This window comes from Martes martes (genome assembly GCF_963455335.1).
Source record: "Martes martes genome assembly, chromosome: 10".
Lineage (NCBI taxonomy): Eukaryota > Metazoa > Chordata > Mammalia > Carnivora > Mustelidae > Martes > Martes martes.
In genome coordinates, this window is record NC_137898.1 from 19,201,560 (window position 1) to 19,225,135 (window position 23,576).

A 23,576-nucleotide genomic window follows, 5' to 3' on the forward strand; every position below is an offset into this window, starting at 1 on the left:
CTCTTTGATACCAAAGTGGGTGTTTTAAATGCCTACATTTTGTGATTGTTCCTTCTCAGAAATTCAAGAACTGTGATAGATTTTTCTGGTTTTCCCCCTCTCCTGCCAGGATATTGTTCTCCATGCTGAGGGTGACAGATGCGCCCGTTCCTGTCCCTCTTTGGGGTTTGTGTTGGACATCTGTGTTTCCGCCTTTTCCCCCTGAACACACTGTCGCCTCAAGCTCCCTGCGGTCCTCCCCGGTTTGAATAAGCACTCCCCCTTGCGTCCCCTAGTCCAGACCTAGTCTAATTACGGCCAGCATTTCAAGGCCAGCGGTTCTTCAGCCAGGCACAGTAGCCTCGGGAGCAGCCTGGGCTTCTGGCTGGCCCAAGCCAGCGGCAGGACGACGGGCTGCAGCCCCCTGCATGTCCCAGGATGCGGGCGGAGGGCCCAGCTTTCGCTCTGCTCTGCTCCGTTGTTTCTTGAAGTTCTCGCTCAGCTTGTCTAGTACATTTCAGAGCCCGTTTATCACCAACTCAGATGGGACTCTTGTGGATATCTTGGTCTTTACAGTGGTGTAAATTGTCCCAAATCATTCCCTGTGGCGACAGATTAACCGGGGTGGTCTGGAAGTGGGACGTGTGTGCATTTGACATCCTTTCCGCATTTCCTCTGCAGGTATCTCCCCGCAGACGGAGGTCACGTGTATGCCCGCTCCCACAAGCACAGTGTCTTCCATTGGTAACACAAACGGAGAGGAGGTGGGACCGTCTGTCTACCTGGAAAGGCTCAAGATCCTCCGCCAGCGGTGTGGTCTGGACAATACAAAGGTGCGCTCCTTCCCTCCGCGTGGGGCAGGGCCAGGCTGCTCTTCCCGAGCTGCAGGCTCACCTGGGTCTCCTTCTCTCCGCAGCAAGATGAGCGGCCCCCGCTGACCTCCCTGCTCTCCAAACCAGCAGTGCCCCCCGTCGCCTCTTCCACAGACATGCTGCACAGCAAACTCTCTCAGCTCCGGGAGTCCCGGGAGCAGCACCAGCACTCGGACCTGGATTCTAACCAGACCCACTCTTCAGGAACCATGACCACGTCCTCGTCCTCCACAGCGAACATTGACGACTTGAAAAAGAGACTGGAGAGAATAAAGAGCAGTCGCAAGTGAAGCTGCCCCCGCCCTGCGCCCCGCAGCTCTAGGTCACTAAACTCGGCGTCCCCCTCGCGGCAGGGGCTCGGCGGGCCCGGCGCTCGGACTGGCGGGATGCGTCCCCACGCGGGCCGGGAGGGGCGGCCGGGGCGCGGGCCTCTGTCCACACTCTGCTTCTCCGCCCGCGCCCTGCCTCTAGCCGACTGTCCATGTCATAGTTTAGTGTACAGACTTGTAAACAGCTGCCCTCCTCTCGGCTCCAACTAGTCTCCATAGCCTTTGTCTTTTATTTTTAACTGCTCATTTGTAAAGTCGTCCTGATCTTTCCTAGCTTTTCACTCTTAGAAACTCTTTAATAGTTTTCCTTGGAGTTTGTGAGCTCTTCTCCCCGTAGCCCGGAAGGGTCACTGTATTCTGTATGAATGCATGGCATGATACAACTAATTTAAGAGTCTTTTATAAATAAAGTTTGCATTAACTAGAACGGTCTCCCAAGATGCTCCGTACCTGGGCAGCTTTTTCTGTCACGTGTCCTTGGGACCGGCTAGCCACCATCCAGTGAAAGCGGAGAAGGTAGCCCCCGAGGAGCAGCGCCTTGCTGGGGCGCACAGACTCGTGCTTCTCCTCCCTCGAAACAGGAGGCGGCTCCCGGGGGACGGAGCAGTCCCTTTGCTGCGCATTCTGAGGTTCTGGGCATGATTTCCCTCCCACCAGCACCATGGTGCCAGGGAGCTCTCGTGCTTTCTGCCACTTAGCACGTGAGCTGGGGCCCAGGACGGGCTGGATGCAGTGCTTTCCACACGGGGACCGGCCTCAGGAGCTCTGACTGAAGGAGGACGGGGTGCTCAGGGGCTTCCCTCCTGGTTTTCGGGGCTGAGGCTAGACCCATAGTTGCTTCCCTCTCAGGCTGAATGAGGACTGGAAAGCAAGCAGAGGAGTCCCCTCCAGAATAAATCCGCTAGGGTCTCCCTCCACAGTCAGAAAAGCTCGTTAATACCGAAAAGCTCTGGATTCAGATGGCAGACTTCCTGGGCAGCCAGGAGGGTCAAGGAATTCTTCTAGGTGATCTTCTACTCAGCTGGAGCTCAAGAAATGGAAGGTAGACAGAAAGCGAGTGCTCTGTTGATTCTAGTCAAGGCTTTCAGGTGTCCCCTTCCCCTGTGCTGCCTGAGATCACAATTCCACTCTCCCTTGTAGCAGGAATGCAGGAGTAGGCCTCCCTGGAAGGAAGACGGAGGGTTCGCTTGCTGCCGGACTAGGACGATGCACTTGGAAGGAGTGGCTGTGCTCAGGTCCGGAATTTGCAGGGCATACAGCTGTGTTGGAGGGAAGCAGCCTTGAGAATGCGTGCCCTTGTTTCAAAAGCAGAGCTGGGATGTTCTAAGTCTTAATCCCTTCCCCCGCTCTGGTGAAAGCTCTGGGCTGCCAAGGTCCTACAAACTCACTGAACTCCGAGTTTTTACCCTGCTTCCTGGTTGGCCAGAACCAAATAACGAGGACAAGGAACTCAGTCCTAATTCTCTGTTCCTTGATGGACTGAAAAAGGGGAAGGGAAGACACAGGTGAGGGAAGTGGGTAAAAGTGCCTACCTTTGGTCCCTTCCCACTTCACACCATGAAGTTTTAAGATCGCAGCTGAAGATCTGAGGCCAAGCACGGTAACCGCAGCATCGTCCGTGCTCTTCCGCCACCTCACTCCCAAGCTCAGGAACGAGACTTGGACACGGTCCTCCAGACAATCGTCCAGTGGTCCACCTGCCACACCAGTCGAAAGTCAGCGTGGTGCGGGTGGCGAGCTGCGGTGTCCAGCTCCCGAGTCACACATGCCCCAGACGGAAGAGGCAGCAGGCCACGGGGCAGCTGGCAAGTCTGTGGCACTCCGTGGAAGGGCAGCGTGTGTCAGAGCCGCACTCCAGCCTGGACCGGTGACTCTGCCAGCAGTAACCTTGGAGAACATGCTGTGACTGGGCAGCTGTAAAGGCCCACTTCTTAGAAAAGCCAGTTGTTCAAGTCTGTAACTACTAAGGGAGTGGAAATTCCAGGAAGCAACCACCACACTGATGAGCTCCTTGTAGGGCCGAGAGGAGGGGGTGGCAGAGGAACTCCGCCCGCACCAGGCAGGAGTGGGAATGAGAGCATCGATGACTTGCAGACCGCGTACTGGGCCCTGCACTTTCTGCTAAGTGCACGCTGCAAATGACCTAATTTCATCCTCACACCCATATTAGGTAAGAATGTCCTCATACCTTCTATGGGAGGAAATAGACTCCTGGAAGTCATTGACTCATCCATGGTTCTCCCTTTTAAGGGAGTAGCCAGGATATGAAGCTGGGCAGTCTGACTCTGGGACCCATACTCCTAACTACCCTATTCCACAGTACTCCCAGATGAAGCCACTTAAAATACTTAGCCTTTGGGGGGCGTTAAATCTGATGTCATTTTAATGGTATTCGGAAGGATGAAGGGACTTACTAGGAAAGTCAGAGGTAAAGACAAAGATGTGCCTCCTTACCCCTCCTTGCTCTGGTCTGTTCCCCCTGCCTCGTCTCTGTTCCTGGGACGAGCACCTTACCACCCCAATAGCAGAGCGACTGAAAGCCCAGGCTTCAGTATCTTCCGTTTCAAGTCCAACTTTAACCCTTCCCAGCTGGGTGACCTTGAACAAGATACTTCTAGTCTATCATCTCACCTACCTCTTCTGAGCATTAAATGAGGGAACCCATGAAGGCCCTGAGTCTGGAGCATTTCGGAGCTCAGCCCCTCAGGCTGCCACCTCCCCGTCCCCTGCCCTCCCTGCCACCCCCCCCCCATTCTAGGAGTGGTGGACTCACTAAGTCCTGTTCATCCAGTCATGCTGGCTCTTTCTGACCTGCCCACGAACAGCACTGGGAGCATGGAGGCTTGTTGACAGCCACTTTTATTGGAACTATATAGCTTTAGGAACAAACCACAAAAATAATCCTGCTGGATTGGTTTCTGATTTTGCAGTGAACAGCCCCCTAACTTCCAGACTGATCGATGACCTTCTGTATCCACTTCTTCAGGCGGAACACGTGTGTGTAGAAGCCGTATTTTCCATCCCTGTCACAGCCTTCACCCCATGAGACGATGCCCATTTGATACCAGCGGTTGTTAAAGGGGCTCTGAGGAAGAAACATGGGGTTTCCAAGAGGGTAAGTCCACAGCATGGCAGCAGTACCCTGTCAGGCAACCATTTCTGAAAACAGTCCCTCCTTACTCCTCCCCGCCCCCGGAAGATCTCCCCGCCCTCCTAGCCTTTAGCGATGCTTACCTTCATGACAAAGGGTCCCCCACTGTCGCCTTCACAAGCGTCCCCTCGTTTCCCTTCATCGGGCTTGAAACCTTGAGAGAGAACAGCAGGGCTTGGGCGCAGAGCTCGCTCTCCCACACCCACCTTGAAGAGAGCGAGTTGGCAAGTGTACACTTGGCCCTTTGTGGTCCTCCTCGATGCCTCGTTCTCTTACCCCACACACGCAGCCCTTCGGCTCGGCCTCTCAGCTCCCATCTTCGACACACAACCCAACCAGCCACTTCTCACCACTTCCGCCCCGGTCACACCACGTGTAACTCTCCCCTGAACAAGTTTCCTGAATTCCACTCCCCTGACCCACAATCCATTCGCTACTCAACAGGCAGAAGGATTTAAAAAGAAAATACGTTAGACCTACAGGTGGCTTGAGGATAATGGCAGTTGCCTTTATCCAAAATCACCCTCATACCCTCCATAAACAATATGGAACATGAAGACCAACAGAAGCTACACACACACACACACACACACACACATGATCATCATCATCACCGGAATAGAGAGAACACCCAAACTTCAAATCAATTTAATATACTTAATTATGCATCTAATAGTAACACTCATGTGGAGATGAGGCTGTAAATATCCGCTGGATAAAAGAAGTGCGGCTGAATCGGAATTTTATAAATGAGCCCGAACACGTGTGAATGGCAGCTAAATCGATCCACACCAAGATACTACAGGAAAACAAACAAACCAAAAATATACGAAATAAACACCTCAGCTAACAAAAATTGTCCCCCAAAACACCACCATGAAATAGAAGAAAACTATAACCAAATTAAATTTCCTCAAGCCAGTTTGTACGCTGTAACAAACGCCTTGCATCAGAAATCCAAAAATTAAAAATAAATGGACAAAATAATAGCAAGAAATGCAAAGCAGAAAAAGGCTAAAATGGACTTCAGTCCAAGGAAGAAATCTGAATCTCTCAAAAATAAAACCATGGAATAAAACTAATATTTATGATATAATCCAAGAAAACTTCACGGAAATAAAATAAGATTTGGGGGTGTATGTATGCTGAAAGGGGCCACACTGGGCTGCTGACCAGACTGCCCGAAGCTCTCCCCTCCAAGACGGAGCCCGGAAAAACTTCAGGATGAAGGAAAAAGCCCTCAAGGCCTCCAAGCAAGAGACCAAACACCTTACAAGTTCCAAAGAATTACACCAGCATCTGATTTTTCAAAAACAACAAACATAATAAGAAACAACAAAGGCATACTTTAAAAAAAAAAAAAATCAAAGGAAATGTAAGCCAGGGATTTAATATGCAGCCAAGCAGAGCTTAAGGTGTCAAGATGACAGAAGAACAATTGTAAACACATGGAAACAGGAAAGTCTACACCCATAACCATTGTTGGAGCATCTACTAAAAAACAAGCTTCATCCAACCAAGTGATGGAAGCTTCGGCAAAAGGGCTGATTAACTGTTCTGACAAGTAGAAAAAAATGCATCTAAAAATATCAAAGATCCACGGGCCTGGGTGGCTCAGTGGGTTAAAGCCTCTGCCTTCGGCTCAGGTCATAATCTCAGGGTCCTGGGATTGAGCCCCGCATCGGGCTCTCTGCTCGGCAGGGAGCCTGCTTCCCCCGACCCTCTCTGCCTGCCTCTCTGCCTACTTGTGATATCTCTCTCTCTCTCCCTCTCTCTGTCAAATAAATAAATAAATAAATCTTTAAAAAAATAAAAAATAAAAATATCAAAGATCTTGAAAGAGGAAAGTAAACTCCCTGACTGCTCTATAGCCAATAGATGGGAGTGAACAATTTAAAGGTCATATAAGAAAAGAAGGAACTGGGCGCCTGGGTGGCTCAGTTGGTTAAGCAACTGCCTTCGGCTCAGGTCATGATCCTGGAGTCTCTGAATCGAGTCCCGATTCAGGATCCCAGCTCTGCGAGGAGTCTGCTTCTCCCTCTGACCTTCTCCCCTCTCATGCTCTCTCTCACTCTCTCTCCACAAATAAATAAAATCTTTACTAAAAAAAGAGAAAGAAAGAAAGAAAAGGAACTATGGGCATTTCAAAAAGGTAGGAGCCCAAAGATAATCATTGGAACAAAAATGCAAACCTTCCTAAATATACATATTTAAAAACACACAAAAAAAGATTGCACAGGGAAAAAGCAGAGCAGATGAAACATAATTACAAAATAATATGAATTAATACTTATTCAATCACATCAATAAATAGGAATGGGCTTAACTCACCTATTAAAAAAGAAAAAGATTTTTACCAAAAAGCAAGACCCAACTATGCTGGATATAAAAGGCAAAACAAAGTGATTCATAGAGATTAAAAGTCATGGGATGGACAAGGTATAGCAGGTTAATGGAAATAACACAGTAGAGACGGTGATCCTGAAATTGAAAATAATGTGAAGAAGTACACTTTTAATGCTAAAAGCCACAATTCACAATGAATGAATAACAGTTATGAATATCTGCACTGACCAGCACAGCAACCACATTTATAAAGCAATTCAAGGAGACAGAAGTACATTAGCAGAATTTAACACGAACACAGTATAAGACAGACCAAGTGAACTGAAAATAAATAAGGATATAAATGACCTAAATGGGGACGCCTGGCTGGCTCAGTCAGTGGAGCACGTGCTTCTTGATCTTGGGGTTGTGAGTTCAAGCCCCATGTTGGATGTAGAAATTACTGAAAAATAAAACCTTTAAAAATAAATAAATAAAAATAAATGACCTAGATAACAAGTGATAAGTTCCTTTTTTTTTTTTTTTTGGTACTTTCTGGATATGAATCAAACTTAACACATGGATAACCGAGAACATACCTACACATCTCCAGTATACACATAACAGTCACAAAAATTGACCAAACAGCTCTCTTGCCAAAAAAAAAAAAAAAAAATCAGTTTCATAAAGTAGAAATATTACAAACAATACTCTTGGAGCACAGTGTGGCAAAACTCAAAATTACTACCAAAATTGAAACATAAAAGGGCCCTCCAAGCTGGAAACTTAAAAACCTCCTACTAAACAGCTCTTGGGTGAAAGAGGGATATAAACTGAAATTACAGAATTTCCAAAAAATAATAAAGAAAACACTACATAGTGTTTTCTGTGAACAGAGGAAAACACATAGCCCTACTCAGTAAAAATTAAAGAACAAAAATAAATTAACCGAATTGTCAGCTCAAAAAGCTAGAAAGAGGGGTGCCTGGGTGGCTTAGTGGTTTGGGCCTCTGCCTTCGGCTCAGGTCGTGATCTCAGGGTCCTGGGATCGAGCCCCACATCGGGCTCTCTGCTCAGTGGGGAGCCCGCTTCCCCCCCTCTCTCTGCCTAGCTCTGATTTCTCTCTGTCAAAATAAATTAAAAAAAAAAAAATTATAAAAAAAAAAAAAAGCTAGAAAGAGAACAACAAACTAAAACAAAAGAAAGCATAAAGAAGAAAACACCTTTCAAGACAAAAGGAGAAATTAACGAGATACAGAATTGAAAAGCATCAGGCCTAACTAAAAAGTCAAATTCCTAGATATCTTATTTGCTTTTGGAACCACTCACTAATTTACTCAAGAAACACAAATATTTAAAATAAGGGAGTAGGGAGAAAAAAATCACAATATATGGCAGTACTCTAGAAAGATACAATATAGACTTGAGCAAATGAGCAGACATTTCTTGTCCTTGAAAAGAATGGCTCAACATCAAAAAGATGTCAGTCCTCCCAAAATACTTCACAAATTTAACATTCCCAACAAAAATATCCATCAGCTTTTATTTATGGAGCTAGACGAGTGGACACCCAAGTTCATATGGAAAAATAAACATGCAAGAATTACCAGGAAAACACTGGAAAGAAAAACTGCAAGAAACAACAAACCCTACCAGATACTAAAACATACTCTAAAGCCTCTGTAAGCAAAACAAGACAGTGCTTTACTAGAACAGACAACAGACCAGGAGAACCACATGGAGTATCTTCTAACAGAAACAGACTTAAGTACAAGTAGAAGCCTAGTATGTGAGAAATGTGACATCTCAAATTACTGGGGCAGTCGGTAGAGCACGGGATTCTTGATCTTGGGGTCATGAGTTCAAGCCCTATATTGGCTGTAGTGATTACTTAAAAAAAAAAAAAATCAGGGTTGCCTAGCTGCTCAATCAATGGAGCACGTGACTCTTGACCTTGGAGTGGTGGGTTTGAGCCCCATGCTGGGTGTAGCGATTACTTAAAAATAAAATTTTAGGGGTGCCTGGGTGGCTCAGTGGGTTAAGCCTCTGCCTTCGGCTCAGGTCATGATCTCTGGGTCCTGGGATCAAGCCCCGAATCAGGGTCTCTGCTCAACAGGGAGCCTGCTTCTCCCTCTCTCTCTGCCTGCCTCTGCCTACTTGTGATCTATCTCTCTCTGTCAAAGAAATAAATAAAATCTTTAAAAAAATAAATAAATAAAATAAAATCTTAAAGTGGTGCCTGGGTGGCTCAGTTAAGCATCTGACTCTTGATCTCAGCTCAGGTCGTGATCTCAGGGTTGTGGAATGGAGCCCCACATCGGGCCCTGCACTCAGCATGGAGTCTGCTTGGGGCTCTCTCTTCGCCCCTCTCTCTCTCTCTGCCCCTCCCCCTGCTTCTGCTCTCTTTCTCTATAATAAAATAAATAAATCTTTTTTAAAAATAACAAATAGGGGCGCCTGGGTGGCTCAGTGGTTAAAGCCTCTGCCTTCAGCTCAGGTTATGATCCCAGGGTCCTGGGATCAAGCCCTACATCGGGCTCTCTGCTTACCGGGGGGCCTGCTTCCTCCTCTCTCTCTCCCTGCCTCTCTGCCTACTTGTGATCTCTCTCTGTCAAATAAATAAAATCTTTAAAAATAAATAAATAAAAATAACAAATAAATAAAATCAAATCTTTTTAAAAAATCAAATTACTTGGGGCAAAGATATAATTTTTTTTAAATGGTGTAGGGACAGCTGGTTAGCTATTTGGACAAAGATAACTGCCATCCTCTGCCTGCCCACCTCCCTCCACTCATCTACTGCTGCCCTGCCTGTGTTTACTGCACTCCAGCCAGACTGGCTCTCCACTGTTCCTCAGACACCCTAAGCAGCCTCCCACCCCAAGGCCTTTGCATCTGCTCTTCCTCACCCTGGAATGCACTTGCCCTAGACTAGCTCACTTCTTCACTTCTCGTCTCTTCTCAGAGAGACCTTCTCCAGGCTTGTCCAACCACTCTATTTGGACTGCCCTGTCCCCAGCTCTCTCTCCCTTACTCTGCTTCATTTTTCTTCCTGCTAGATTCTACATCTGCTTACGGACACTCCCTCCTAGGAAGGAAGCTCTGTGAGGACACAGGCATTGTGTTTGGGTCCTTGTAAATACTGATCACAACAGGCGTTCAAAAAGTATCTGCTGAATGACTGAAGGAACAAGGCTTTGCCCCCACCCAGGGCCTCATGCTGCTATCTGGACTCACACAGATGGATGACGTAACCAGTGACTAGCACCATGCCTAGCACGTTACTAGATCTACTACCTCATTTAGCCCTCCTACAACCTCATGGGACAGAGACTTGCATCCCCATTTCACAGAGGAAGAAACTGAACCCCCAAGAGGTTATGATGCAACTTTGCCCAAAGCCATTTGACTTATCAGTGACCAGATCCAGGACCTGACTGGGTCCGCACCCTTCCCGAGTCTCCAGCCCCCTGCGCCCGCAGTAGAGGCCCAGACACGCTGGGGGCACTTGCCGGCACAGAACATGTTGTCGGTGATGCGGATCCGAGTGGAGGCCTTGCACACCGGCCGCTCCACGATGGGCACATTCACCACCTGCAGGACGCTGGGCTGCACCTCAGTGACGCTGGACGTCCACATCTCCTTCAGGTTGCCCCAGCCGGTCACCCGACCTTTGTATCCGGCGCGGAGCAGTCTTTGGGGGGAAGGGAGAAGGACCTCATGAGAACCAACCCTTCCAGAAGTCCCCCCACCCCCATCCCGGCCCCAACACTGCCCCTTGGAGACCAGAATCTCAAACAGTAGTACACAAAGAATTTCTGGGTTTCCTCCAAGCCCCTGAGGCCTGGAAAGGGGAGGGTTCGCTGGGCCCAGAACTCAGCCCTAGGCTCCCCCATCCCCCACGCCCTCCAGCGTCCACCTGATTGCAGTTTCCTTGTCAGGCAGGCACACGGGGTGGATGTAGTCGCTGAAGATGATGGGCTTCTTGAGCCTTAGCAGGGCAATGTCGCGGTCCAGGTTCTCCCTCCAGTTGTACCTGGGGTGGATGTAGATCTTTTCCAGCATGGAGATCTTCTCGATGCTTCGCTCATACCTGTGCAAAGAGGGAAATGGGGAAGCTGTAAGCCTCCTGGTGAGGGGCAGTCAGTTCCTGCCTGCGCTCAGGGTCCAGGAATTGGGGTGACCCTTGGGCCACCTGTGAGGGGAGAGGGCTGGCTCCTGCCCTGGCCGTGTCTCCCGGCCTGAAGCTGCTCCGGGCTTCGGAGTCAGAGAGCCCCAGCAGGTGCGGGAGGAACGCAGGCCGGAGCCCTGATGCAAACAGCCTCCATTCAGAGCTCACACCTGGGCCACATGCTGGTGCCTCCAGAGGAGCTGGGGCAGGTGGACAGGACTTCACTCTCTGCAAAGCCCCAGTCTGTCTTCAAGCCTCAGTCCAGACATGGCCAAATGGCTTTTCCAGCAGAGTCTGCTGGGTTTTCTACTGTGGGCCATGTACAGACATAACCCACAGGCCCCAGAGCCACCAGAACCCTTAATGGTCACTCTGGAGGACTCTGACCCCTGACAGACACCCACGGGCCCCCTCATTCTGTACCTAGTGCGGGAGTGCTTGCCGATGCGCACCAGAAGGTCATTCTCGGTGAAGTTCTTGTCCCAAGGTGGGTACAGGAGACAGTGGGCAGCAGTGAGGACCCAGCGGTCACTGATGAGGCTGGCCCCACACAGCAGCTCCTGGGGACTCTTCCGGAAAAGCATCACCTGCCTGGGAGGGGGAGTGAGAAGCATGAGGAGCTGGGGTGCTGTGCTAACGTAGAAAGTCCCAGGTTGGGGGTGCCTGGGTAGCTCAGTCATTAAGCGTCTGCCTGTGGCTCAGGGCATGATCCCAGAGTCCTGGGATTGAGTCCCGCATCGGGCTCCCTGCTCAGCAGGAAGCCTGCTTCTCCCTCTCCCACTCTCCCTGCTTGTGTTCCCTCTCTCACTATGCTTCTCTCTGTCAAATAAATAAAATCTTTGAAAAAAAAAAAAAAAGTCCCGGGTTGGGGCGCCTGGGTGGCTCAGTGGGTTAAGCCTCTGCCTTCGGCTCAGGTCCTAATTCCAGGGTCCTGGGATTGAGACCCACATCGGGCTCTCTGCTCAGCGGGGAGCCTGCTTCCTCCTCTCTCTCTCTGCCTGCCTCTCTGCCTACTTGTGATCTCTGTCAAATAAATAAAATCTTCTAAAAAAGAAAGAAAGTTCCAGGTTTAAGCACTGGACAGAGGTGCCCATTGCGCCCAGACCCCAGGTTGAGCTGGCTGCCCTGGCCGACCGGGGCCTCCACATGACACGGAGGGGCTGCCTTCTGCTTTCTGCACCTCCCCAGCTTCCACAAGTCCAGAATTTGCACAGCCTGGCACAGCTCCGGGTCAGAACCCTTAAGCTCTCAGGGCCTCAGCTTCGCCTTCTGCATGTGAGAAGCAACAGCCCTAATCTCAAAGGGGTGCGGGCTGTCATCATGTGGGAAGCCCAGGCCTGTGAGGGAAGGGCAGCCCTAGCGGGGACCCCGGGGGCTGCCCCTAGGACGCACCAGGGTGCAAGGCCAACCTCCGCGTCCCAACCCTTCACGATGCGCCCGTCGATGTAGGATTCCAGAAGCTCGTGTTCTGTTTTGTCCTTCACCATCTTCTTCTCGAACAGAGGCCGCAGCCCACAGTCTGCACAGCAAGCCAGGTGTGAGGGGCAGAGCTGCGCCCTGCCCCCCTCCCCCGCCCCTCTCCCCCCCTCCCCCGCCATCGTCACCTCACCTGCCTCCCCGGCGCCAAAGGTCTTCTCGTTGAAGAAGGGTTGGAACTCCCCCTCACCGGTGCGCCCCTCAATGGCCGCGTCCGGGTCCACCGACAGCCCGTCCTCGTCCACCTCCTCCACCGGCTCCTCTGCGGGGAGCAGGCACGGCTGGGGCCTGGCCGAGCCAGCCCGCGCGCAGCCTCTCTCCCCACCTCCGAGAGACCTTGAAGGCCCTTCGGTGAGAGCTTAGCGCAAGGCGTCCTCGGGAACTCGGCGTCAGGCTGGAGCGGGTTCCGCAGCGCGTGGGGCCAGGCCCGCCCCGCGGCCCAGAGACAGGGCTGCCCCGGACCGCGCCCCCCAGCGGCGGGGCCGTCCTGCCCCGGGGGGCGGTGCTTGCCGCTCGGCCCCGCCCCAGGCCCCGCCCCCCGCCTCAGGCCCCCACCCCGCCTCACCGCAGTAGTCCAGGTCGCAGTACTCGAAGCCACCGGGCTCCTCCGACACGTAACACCACGCGCCCTCCTCGTCCCCGTCCGGGTTGCGGCAGAAGTTCTCCACCAGCGACACGGCAGGGTTGAAGTCCTGGTCCTTGCTCAGGGCCTTGGCCTGACTGCTGGCCCAGGCCAGGCAGGGGGACCCATGCGCGGTCACTGCCTGGCGACCCTGGTAGTACCGGCCACGCTCAGGGATGCAGGCCTCCGATGGGGGTGACAGATTCACGGTGGAGCCTCCGGAGCGTGGTGTCAGGGGCACAGTGACGCCCCCCTGGCCTGGTGGGTGGGGATGCAGGGGAGCAGAGTAGGTGGGGTGGGACCCGGTGCGGCAAGGGGGTCAGGGTTTGACTCCCTGCCTTGCCACCTTCTTCCTATGTGACCTCAGGTAACTCGACCTCTCTGACCTAACTCGACCTCTCTGACCTCACTTGCCTATAAAAGGGGTGACCCGTACCGTTCTTGCAGGGTTGTCGAGAGAGTTAAACAAAACATGCTATATCTGGTGCATCGTGAGTCAGAGAGAGCAACTGGGCTTCACCCCCTGGGCTATCTGTAATCTGCTGGTAGTCACTGCCCGGAGTCTTTACAGAAGGAGTCTATTTCTGTAGCGGCAGAGCAGGAAAAGTAGTGGGGACTGTGGCTGCCTACACGGGCAGCAGGCCGGTTTCCGAGGGTCTGCGGGGCATTGGCGGTGGGCAGGCTTGGTATATGGCTTTTGTTACCATGACTGGTAACTTGCTGTAAGACCTGCCCCGGGGACCCAACAGCGATGCATGGAGGACAAAGAACACCAGCCCCTATTTGGTGGATTGAGTGCTGGCACTAACTCTTTATCCCGCCTCAATCCTCATCCTCTGCCCTGTGGTTTTGTAGGCAAAGGTGTGACTTTGGCCTGGAGCACGAGGCTCACCCTGGCCAATGGAATGTGGGCAGAACGATGCCCCAGTTCTGAGCCTAGGTCTTGAGACACACTGTGTGTTTCTGTATAGTTTTTTGGCCTCTGCCATCCCCCTGGGAGACGGTGCCTTTCAGCCTCAGCCCCAGGATGAGTAATGTGGAGCAGACCAGGACCCAACCCACATGGGGAGCCATCACAGCGGGACCCCATTGCTGGAAGCAGAACCAGCAGCCAAGCTCAGCCCACATTAGCAGCCACCAAAGACACAGGAGAGCACAGCAGCTCAGCTGCCCAAGCCAGCCCTCAGACACAAGAAAGAAATGCTTATGGGTGTACGCCCCTGAGCTTCTGTGGTGGTTTGTGATTTTGTGGGTTTCGCAGCACTGTTGTGGCCAGAGCTCACTGACGCATCATGTGAAGAACAAGGACAACATCGCTCGGGGCCGGGCACTGTGAGCTTGGCTCTGCGGTGCTCAGAAAAGGCACGTGCACTGAAATGGTTAGGGGAGGGCTTCCTGGAGGGAAGAGGGCCTCCAGCAGGAAGGAAAGCATATTTGAAATGAGCCACAGCCTGGGTCACAAGGAAGCAAAGAGGCACCTGGGTGGCTCAGTCAATAAGCATCTGCTTTTGGCTCAGGTCATGATCCCAGGGTCCTGGGATCGAGCCCCTCATCGGGCTCCGTGCTCAGCAGAAAGCCTGCTTCTCCCTCTCCCGCTCCCCCTGCTTGTGTTCTCTCTCTCACTGTGTCTCTCTCTGTAAATAAATAAATAAAATATTTAAAAAAAAAAAAAACAACAACAGAAACAAAGAAGCAAAGACTGGGGAGGCAGCAGGGGGCCAGCTCTCTCAGGTCTCCTGCCATCACTGCCCCATGGGCCCAAATATGTTGTAAATGACTAACCCATGTTTGAAGGTAGCCAGGATCTGGCTTCCAGTCCCAGGTTGCCAGGCCCCCTGGAGACCCCTGACCTTGGCCACAGACAGCCCAGCCCTCCCCAGCTCACCGCAGACAGGGATGCTGCACTCCTCCCTCCGAACAGTGGGATCTGTGGTGTAGCACCAGGGCCCAGTGGTGCTGCCATCCGGGTTACGGCAGAAGTTCTCCTGCAGGTCGGCCCCCGGGTGGGTGGTAGAGTTGATTCTGGAATAGGAAATTGCTCAGCAGCAGCACCGCCCGTCCAGGGTCTCCCAGCCCCACGCTCTCCGCCCCGCTGGCCGCCGGGCCGGCCTGTCACTCACTCAGGCTTATGTGGGTAGCGACTCCTCCACAGCTGACACTCGATGCCCGAGCGGGTGACGCTCACGTTCCCCCGGTAGTTCATACCCAGACCTTCCGCACAGCTGCCTGCAGAGACCCCAGCCTCGGTCTCTCACCCTGCGGCTCTGTCCCCTCTCTCACTTAGCAGAGCCCTGTCTGTCCGCCTCCACCAGGCTACCTCCACTCCGTGCCCCTCAACCCTTGTATCCTCAGCTACCTCCTCCGCAGCCCGCCGTCCACAGGTCTATCTCACAGCGCTCACCAAAGCTCACTGAGTGCCCACCGTCCACGTGACAACCGGGGGCCAGACACTGTGCCAGGCACTAAGGACATAGCGATGAATAAACACGGAGTCAAGGTAGCTCCCTGCCCTCATGGAGCTTAGAGTCGTGGCTCCTCGTGGCCAGTGGGATGACAAAGCAAACAAGGTCCTTCTAATCCGACCCTGGTCTGCCTGTCCTGTCATCAGAGCTCCTCAGGTCAGGGCCTTTGGAACAGAGCTTTTCCAAGGATCACACTGGGTACTTTGCATTTTTGTTTCCCTATGAGATGGGGGAGCTCCTTCATTCTCTTAGAATGCCCAGCACCTGACACAGTGCCTGGTACATAGCAGGGGCTGAGTAAAATGTCTGTTGGAGAAGTTATTTAACAAATTAAAGCACGGCCAGTGGATAAAGAGTTATCAAGAGCTGGGGTCTAGTGTTATATTAAAGTTGTATTCAGAAGACTGGGGAGGAGGGGGAAGACCCCTTGCAGGTTCAGCAAGGTGGTGGCATTTGAACTAGACCTTAAAGGACAGGGAACTTTGCAGGAAATGGTGATAGCTGCTCCAGGGGAAGGTGACAATGAAAGCAAAGGCCGGGAGGTAGACGCATCCTGGCGTGTTCAGAGAAGTGCTGGAGGTCAGAGGCCCATGGTTGGTGCAATGGAAGATAAGGCCAGAAGGGAAGGTTAAGGCCAGAACCTGCCAAGTTTGCCAGGCTAAGAAGCTTGTGCTTTATTCTGGAGGCAATGGGGAGTCACACAAGGTTCTGGAGAATGAATGTGACCTCATCAGGGCTCTGCCCTGGAGGCAAGGAAGACAGACACTGGCAGGGGCTCGCATGAGAATGAATTCCTCATCCATTCATGCATTTGCACTCCAACAGGAATCCTCTTCCTCACTGCCAGGCACAGAGCCCGATGCAAGGATTTGTCCTTGACTTCAGAAACAGAACGGCAAGGTCAGACACTGGGCCACACTTCCTGAGCCACCCCACTCTGCTCCTCTCCCAGGCTGCCCGCTCCCACCCTGCCCCCCCACCCCCTGCCTCAGCTCCTCACCATCCAGACATTCAATGAGCTTTTCTCGAGGTTTCCTCACCGACTCACAAGCTGAAAAAGACCCAGAAACACTTCTGTGATTGGGGTAGGGACAGGAGGGATTCAAGTCAAGGGTGGTGGAACAAAGGGCAGAGACAGAGAGGTGGAGAGACAGATGGAAGGAACCGAGGGAGGGAGGGAGGAAGGGAGGAAAGGGGCATGGGTGGAGAGACGGATGGCTAGATGGACCAGAAGATTCTCCAGAGTAGAACATTCTCTCACTGGGGTGCCCAGGAACCCCTTCCAGGAGCAAACCCCTCCCAGCACTCACCTGTGTACTTGCTCCAGAACACTTCCTGAAAGATAAGAGCTGGCGTGAGGCTGTGCCATGTCCTGTTTCATTTCATTTTTTCAGTAGATTTTATCTCTTCTCCTCATACTTCCCTCTTTCCCTTACCCTGGTCATGCAGGGGGCAGGCTCTGGGGAGGTTTGTGGTAGTTTCTTACTTTTGTTTCCAGAAGCCCAAGCCCACTGGGGAGAGGAGGATTTGAGGAGAGGGGAGCCCCCCTGCCAACCAAGACCAAAAGGGTTCCCACAGGTGGGCTAGGCCGGAGAAAGGGGTGCGTGGGGCCCAGGCAGAGCCCTGAGGAAGGGAAAGGCTGCACAGAGCTCCCGGCACCCTGAGGCCTCGCCGGAGTCCCACACCCCACAGTAGCAGCAGGGCTGAAGCTGAGCGGCCATGCGGGCCGGGGCCTCCGGAAACCTCAGTGCAGACAGACAACAGAAGACAGAGGGGCCCCCGATGACCTGGAGCCTCACTAGGCTGCCAGACCTTGACACAGCCCAGGGGTCAGGACCTTCAAGAACAGCTGAGAGGGCGCCTGGGTGGCTCAGTTGTTAAGTGTTGGCCTTCGGCTCAGGTCATGATCCCAGCGTCCTGGGCTTGAGGCCCGCATCGGGCTCCCTGCTCAGCAGGAAGCCTGCTTCTCCCTCTCCCACTCCCCCTGCTTGTATTCCCTCTCTGGCTGTCTCTCTGTCAAATAAATAAAATCTTTAAAAAAAAAAAAAAAAGAGAGAGAAGAATGGCTGAGGTCACTCATCTTGGCAGCCCAGTGAAATGAGGCCCAAGGGGACATTAAGTTACCAACGGCTGAAGAGCTGGGACACCCCTGCCCTTCTGTGGTCCTAGAGAGGGCCCACCTGGAGGGACCTCACCCACCATCCCACCCTCGACCTGACCCGGCGCTGCAGAGCCCGCCCCTCACCGTGGTGATGACAGACTCCAGGGCCTCAAAAGCCTCCTCATGGCTGCACTGCTCCTCCACACACTCTCGCTCCAGGTTTCCCTTGCGCAACTCCTCCAGGAAGCCACTGTTGGCGCGTGGGACCCGCCGGAGCAGCGACAATGCTTGCTGAGGGGCCAGGAACACTGCAGTAGGAGGGGCGTGGGACAGTGGCCTCCATGAGCCAGGCAGTCGTGGCCACCGTGGGGGCAGGAAGCCAGCCTAGCCTGCCCTCCTGGCTTCCGAACGGGGATGCCTAGGATGGTGGCAGGGCCCAAAAGGCCGCCAACAGTAGCCCCCTAGCTCCCCTCCATTCCCTAGAGAGCCCGCTCCGCTCCCCATTTGGCAGGACAGAAGCAGTCCCGGTCCATCCAGACCTGAGCACCCGACTCCTTCCCGAAGTCGTGTACTGTGGGCTGAGACCCACCTGGGCCTTGGCCCTGTTGTTCTCGGTCAAACCAGCAGACCCCAGCCCATGCGCCCGCATCCCAGCCTGCCAGCCGGTCCCAGCCTCCAAGCCCCCTTACCATGCTGGCTGCGCACCAGGCTCAATAGGACAGCGAGGGCCAGGCAGCCCGCTGCCCACAGGCCTCGGATGTGCGCCATAGTGTGTCCGCTCCAGGGACTCTGAGGACTTGTGCTGACCACTCTGGGTTAATGTTGAACTAACATGAAGAAATCAGCCAAGAGGGAGAGGTCAGCAGGTCAGGGCCATGAGACACTTGTATAGACAGCTGCCCCCGCCATCCAGGAAGACAGGTCCTCTTGGGACCAGGGAAAGATGGCCTGGGGGGGAGTCATAAAGGAAAGGCCATTGTAAGTGACCCCCATCGTCCAGCCCCTCCCTCCTGAGACGTGGGCCAACTTAGAATAGTGGGGTCACAGGATCTTCCTGAGGCTCCTTCCAGTCCTAATGGTGTCAGTTGCTTTGATCTCTGGGAGCCTCAGTTTCTTCATCTGTAAAATGGGAACAGTACTTTGTTGTGAGGACTGAAGGAGACTGTGAATGTAATGCCTCTGAAATGGAGTAAGTGCTTATGGGTGGGTCTGTGGATGTAAACCAAGGGGGAGGTTGATGTAATCACAGCACACAGACAGGAGAAGGCTGAGACCAGCGTGAAAGCCTCCTCTCAACCACCTTCCCACCCGGGAGCTGTGGGGTATGTCCATGGGTAGTGGCCGCTCAGGAGGAGGAGCGAGGTCCAGGGCCTGTGAGCCTCTGGTCTATTTTCTCTCACCTCCTAGGACCTGCTTCTGGCCCCAAAACAGGGACCATCCCAAATCCTCGGGTCTCCTCGGCAAGGCCCCTCCTCTCCTCCTGCCTATCCATCCTGGGCAGGGCCTGGAGTGGCCGCAGGTCCCACCCTGCGCCTCGCCCAGCCCTGCTCCCATCCCTCCCCTATTTTCTGTTTGCATTCCACAAGGTAAATATTAGTCCTGGGTCTAATTAGGACAGAAGGACAAAGAGCAGGAACACAGGGGACACCCGTTCCCGTTCTGCCATCCTTTAGGCCCGGCCACACGGGTCCAGACCGCCATTGTGGAGAGTCTGGGAAGATCACAGGGCAGGGCCTGGCGTGAGCAGAGCTGGGAGAGGGTTCGCACAGACCTGGGGCTCAGGACTCCCACAAATCCTCTTAATTCCCGGGTGGCCAGTTCCTATATATCTCTATAGATATATATTCTTATTCTTCTATATGTTTTTTAAACCAAGGTTTAACTTCTATTCAGTAATGTTAAAACAAATCCTGTGTTTAACTTGCATTTTTTATGCATATGCCCATGTACCCACCGCCAGATCAACATTGGAGCCCCGAACAGACTCCTGCGTGTTGTCCCTAAGATCCCCATGACTCTAACCACCATCGCCCTAGACCAGTTTTGCCTATTTTTGAACTTCATAGAAGTGGAAACCAACACCATATACCTGCTGTGTCTGGCTTCTAGATTGTGTGTATCATGTGGGGGTCAGCGGCCCATTCCTTTAAAAGCCACGTAGGATCTCACTGCCCGAGTTTTATCCACTGGTTACCTGGCAATGGGCATCTGGATGAGCTTCCTGTTTGGGCTCTCGTGTGTCGTGCTGCTACACACGCTCGTGTACAAGAGCAGAGACGCTGGGTCACAGGGCGGGCGTAGGTCTTGCCTCAGTCACTGGCCAGCGGTTATCCTGAGCGCTGGCACTAGCTTACAGCCCCACCAGCAATGCTGGAGAGCCCTAGTCATTCAGATCCTCACCAGCCCTCGGTCTGGGCCATCCATTTCCCATTATCCATCCTCATACACGAGCAGGGTCTCACGGGAGTTTTAATTGGGATTCCCTGTTTGCTAAGGACATTGAGACTACTTTTTTTTTTTTTTTTTTAGCAAGACAGTGCAAAGATCTCACCTCACTAATTTCTTTAAAAATTATATATCGGGGGAAGGGTTCCTGAGAAGTGGAGAAGACAGCTGTGGCTTCGTCCTTCCTGCTTCAAGACAGGTGATCTGCTTTCTTTCTGAGGGCCGGCTGGAGCCAGTGCGGAGCCATCCAGGAGAGGGAGGACAGGCAAGAGCAGAGGGTAGTGGTCAGGCGAAGGACAAAACACACAGGACATGGCCCCCTTGTTCCCTCGCTGTCAGAACTCCCCTTCCCTACAGACAAGCATCACAGCGTAACAGAGAGCGCTGGTTTAGGAGGCCAGGCCTGGGCTTCACCGTCTGTAAAATCAGAATTAGAGCATTATTTACCTCGAGAGGCTGTTGTTGAAAAACTCACGCTGGCCTCTTGGCAGACTTGCTGATCTCATGACCTGCTCATGCGCAGACATGACCACTAACAGGCAAGTCTTAGGCCATGTCTTCCTCAAGCTGTTTGCAGACAATACTCCAAAGCAGAAGGTTTTGGCTCTCTAGGCCCTGGGAAGGCAACAGAAGCTTTCTGCTTAGATTTGTTTCCTGCTTTCCCAGACTTATGCCTGGATTTATGTGTTGGGCTGATGAATTCACACATCGTGGTACCAGTGGCAAATCCAATTAGCAGGGAGAACTTTGCTTATGAGAACTTCATTCTGAAGACTATGAGTCTTGACATCTCGACCACGGCAAAAGCTGGACCCCACCGAAATGGCTCCCAGTTTGTCATCTGTGTGGTTAAGACGGATGCGTTGGGACACCTGGGTGGCTCAGCTGGTTAAGCAACTGCCTTCGGCTCAGGTCATGATCCTGGCTGCCAAGGTCAAGACCCACATTGGGCTCCCTGCTCAGCGGGGAGTCTGCTTCTCCCTCTGACCTACCCCCTCTCATGTTCTCTCTCTCAAAAATAAATAAAAAAAAAAATAAAAGACTGATGGGTTGGATGGCAAGCATGGGCTCTTTGGTGAGGAGAAGATCCAGCATGGATACTGTGAAAGCCATGGTGCTTTGGGTCCAGGAATGACAAGACCAGCAAAGACTCTAGACCATTTCGATAAATTTGGTTTTGTGTTTTAGCTCATCTACACCATTCGCTGTGTCCCTGCAGAAGCATCCCCAGCTCTCAGAGCTTGTAATCTTTGGGTTCTCACTTGTTGCAATTCTTTGGATTCCGTATATCCCTGCCTCCCTCTGATCTGGCTGGATTCAGAGTTAAGTTTATCATTATGAAGTAAGTACTAAGCTACCCCTTCAAAGCATATTATAATGTTTGTAAAGTATGACAATGCCTACCACATAGAAAGCACCCAGTAAACACCACTATCGTATATGAAACAGGAACACACAAATGCTGCCTGCAAAGGGCTCTTCCTAAAGTGGTGAAATGGAATTAAATGAGCCTCTAGTTTTAATTACTAGTTTATAGGAGATATAGGTGATCAAGGAATAAGTTAGCCACCACCACAAGGAATGATGGATATTTAGCAGAACAACTGGCCCCAGTCCCTCTGGCAAATTCAGGACACGGAAATAAATGGAGTGGGTTGCGGAGACTGTTCAGAATAATTGAAACCAAGGAGAGGGGAGCCTGGGAGGCTCAGTTAGTTAAGTATCTGCCTTTGGCTCAGGTCATGATCCTGGGGTCCTGGGACTGAGTCCTGCATGGGGCTCCCTGCTCAGTGGGGAGCCTTTGCTGCTTCCCCTACTTGTGCTCTCTCTCTCTCCCCCCCTCTGACAAACAAATAAATAAAATCTTTTAAAAAAGAAAAAGAAACCTAGGAGAGAACATGCAAATACACAAAAGTAATAGAATTATCATGATTGGTATAGGCTTTTGAACCAAAAAAAGTGTAAAATTATTTTCTTTGGGCAAATAAGAAAATGTAGATTAGGTATTCAGTGATATGAAATAATTAGTTAATTTGTTAAGTGTTATAGGATTTGTGGTTATCTTTTCAATCCTTAGGAGTTAAAACAAAAAGATTAAACAAGCATGGCAAAAATGTTACCAATCACTTACTTTTCACAATGAAAAGTAAACTTAATTCCTTAATAAATGGAGGCAGCAGCCTCCATGTTTTCTTGGGTGACCACACCTGCCCCTTCTATTTTGCAGAGAGGATCGCGGGAGAGCATCCCCCCTGTGAAAGTGGCTCTGGAAGGACCCAAGAGTTCTTCTAGACCACCATGGGTGGTCCACCAATGGACCCAGCACAACCTCAGGCTTCAGACCCAGCACAACCTACAAGCCCCCAGCCTCCAACTACTGTTCTTCCTGGAACCCTCTGAGCCCAGTGGGTGCCATGCAGCTGAACCCTCTTGCTTCTCACCCCAAACACAAGCCTGCACACTTAGAGTGGATCATAGAGTGGGTCATATTTCCGCCAAGCACAAGGCGATAATGAGAGGCTACATTTCTCCCAACAAGCTGGTGTCAAACAAAATTATGGGTAAGGCCAATGCTATGTTGTAAGAGGAAGCTCTGTAATCACTGAAAACAGTAAAATCATGTTCTAAGACAGAATTTCAGAGCTGGAAAGGTTAGGTATCATTAAATCTAGACGTTTTAAAGCCTAAGGCTCTGTGCATATACTACAGGATGGCCTTGTCCTTTTGCATATTTTTTAAACCCTCAAAAATTGCAAACTTAGGGGCACGTGGGTTGTTCAGTTGTGTAAGTGTCTCTGCCTTCAGCTCAGGTCATGATCTCGGGGTCCTGAGATTGAGCCCCCCATCAGGCTCTCTGCTCAGCAGACCACTTCTTCCTCTCACGCTCCCTCTGTGCTCTCACTCTCAAATCAATAAATAAACTCTTTTTAAAAATTATAAATTTACCTTAAGAATATTTTTTTTTCCTTTTTGGCTAAAATTATGTCTTTCGAGGTGGTTAATTACCTTTTTTTTCCCTTCAATCTGATCAGCATTTTAAAATGAGTTTCTCTTTCTCTCTCAAAAATAAATAATATCTTTAATTTTTTTTTTAAGATTTTATTTATTTATTTGACAGACAGAGATCACAAGTAGGCAGAGAGACAGGCAGAGAGAGAGGAGAAAGCAGGCTCTCCACGGAGCAGAGAGCCCGATGCGGGGCTCGATCCCAGGACCCTGGGATCATGACCTGAGCCGAAGGCAGAGGCTTTAACCCACTGAGCCACCCAGGCGCCCCAATAAATAAAATCTTTAAAAAATATATTTAAAATGAGTGGAATTTCTATTTAATCAAAAGCTTTTATTTTTAAAAAAGATTTTATTTGCCAGAGAGAGAGAGAGAGAGAGAGAGAGAGCAGGGGGAGCAGCGAATATATATACATTATTTCATAGGATATATATATTTCATAGCAAAAGTTAGCAAAAGGGCTCAGCGCAGGAGCTGAGATTGGAAAGCAATGATCTGGTCCAACTTCCCCATGTCACGGAAAGGAAAGAGAATCTCCCAGGTGGGGAGCTAATTGATCAAGGGTGTCGAGTGTCGGTGATAAAGCTGGGAGCAGGACTCAGACTCCTGCCTCTCAGACCATTGCTCTTCCCCTCG

General features: G+C 51.5%; 2 protein-coding genes across 3 annotated transcripts in view; one reads left to right on the plus strand and one right to left on the minus strand.

Moving 5' to 3' along the window:
• CKAP5 (cytoskeleton associated protein 5) overlaps positions 1-1,616 on the plus strand; it is a 102,666-nt gene extending 101,050 nt beyond the window's left edge. The window contains exons 43-44 of the mRNA XM_080817662.1: positions 661-812; positions 896-1,616. Coding sequence (XP_080673788.1) covers positions 661-812; positions 896-1,141 — 398 coding nt within the window. The 3' untranslated portion in view covers positions 1,142-1,616. The remainder of the gene's footprint in view (positions 1-660; positions 813-895) is intronic.
• Positions 1,617-4,021: 2,405 nt separating this feature from the next.
• On the minus strand, positions 4,022-18,436 carry F2 (coagulation factor II, thrombin). Of its 2 annotated transcripts, XM_080814973.1 has the most exons (14): positions 18,178-18,436; positions 17,633-17,796; positions 16,698-16,722; positions 16,388-16,438; positions 15,046-15,151; positions 14,811-14,947; positions 12,869-13,183; positions 12,437-12,565; positions 12,220-12,346; positions 11,251-11,418; positions 10,576-10,749; positions 10,169-10,350; positions 4,415-4,485; positions 4,022-4,265 (listed from the first exon to the last, which is right to left on the minus strand). In XM_080814973.1, exons 1-14 carry the CDS (start codon positions 18,254-18,256, stop codon positions 4,122-4,124), a joined length of 1,872 nt encoding a protein of 623 aa, XP_080671099.1. In that variant the 5' UTR covers positions 18,257-18,436; the 3' UTR covers positions 4,022-4,121. The 2 variants fall into 2 exon arrangements, with proteins under 2 accessions (XP_080671099.1, XP_080671100.1); XM_080814974.1 differs by lacking the exons at positions 16,698-16,722; positions 17,633-17,796; positions 18,178-18,436 and adding an exon at positions 17,225-17,418 and having other exon boundaries at positions 16,388-16,461.
• Positions 18,437-23,576: the final 5,140 nt, after the last annotated feature.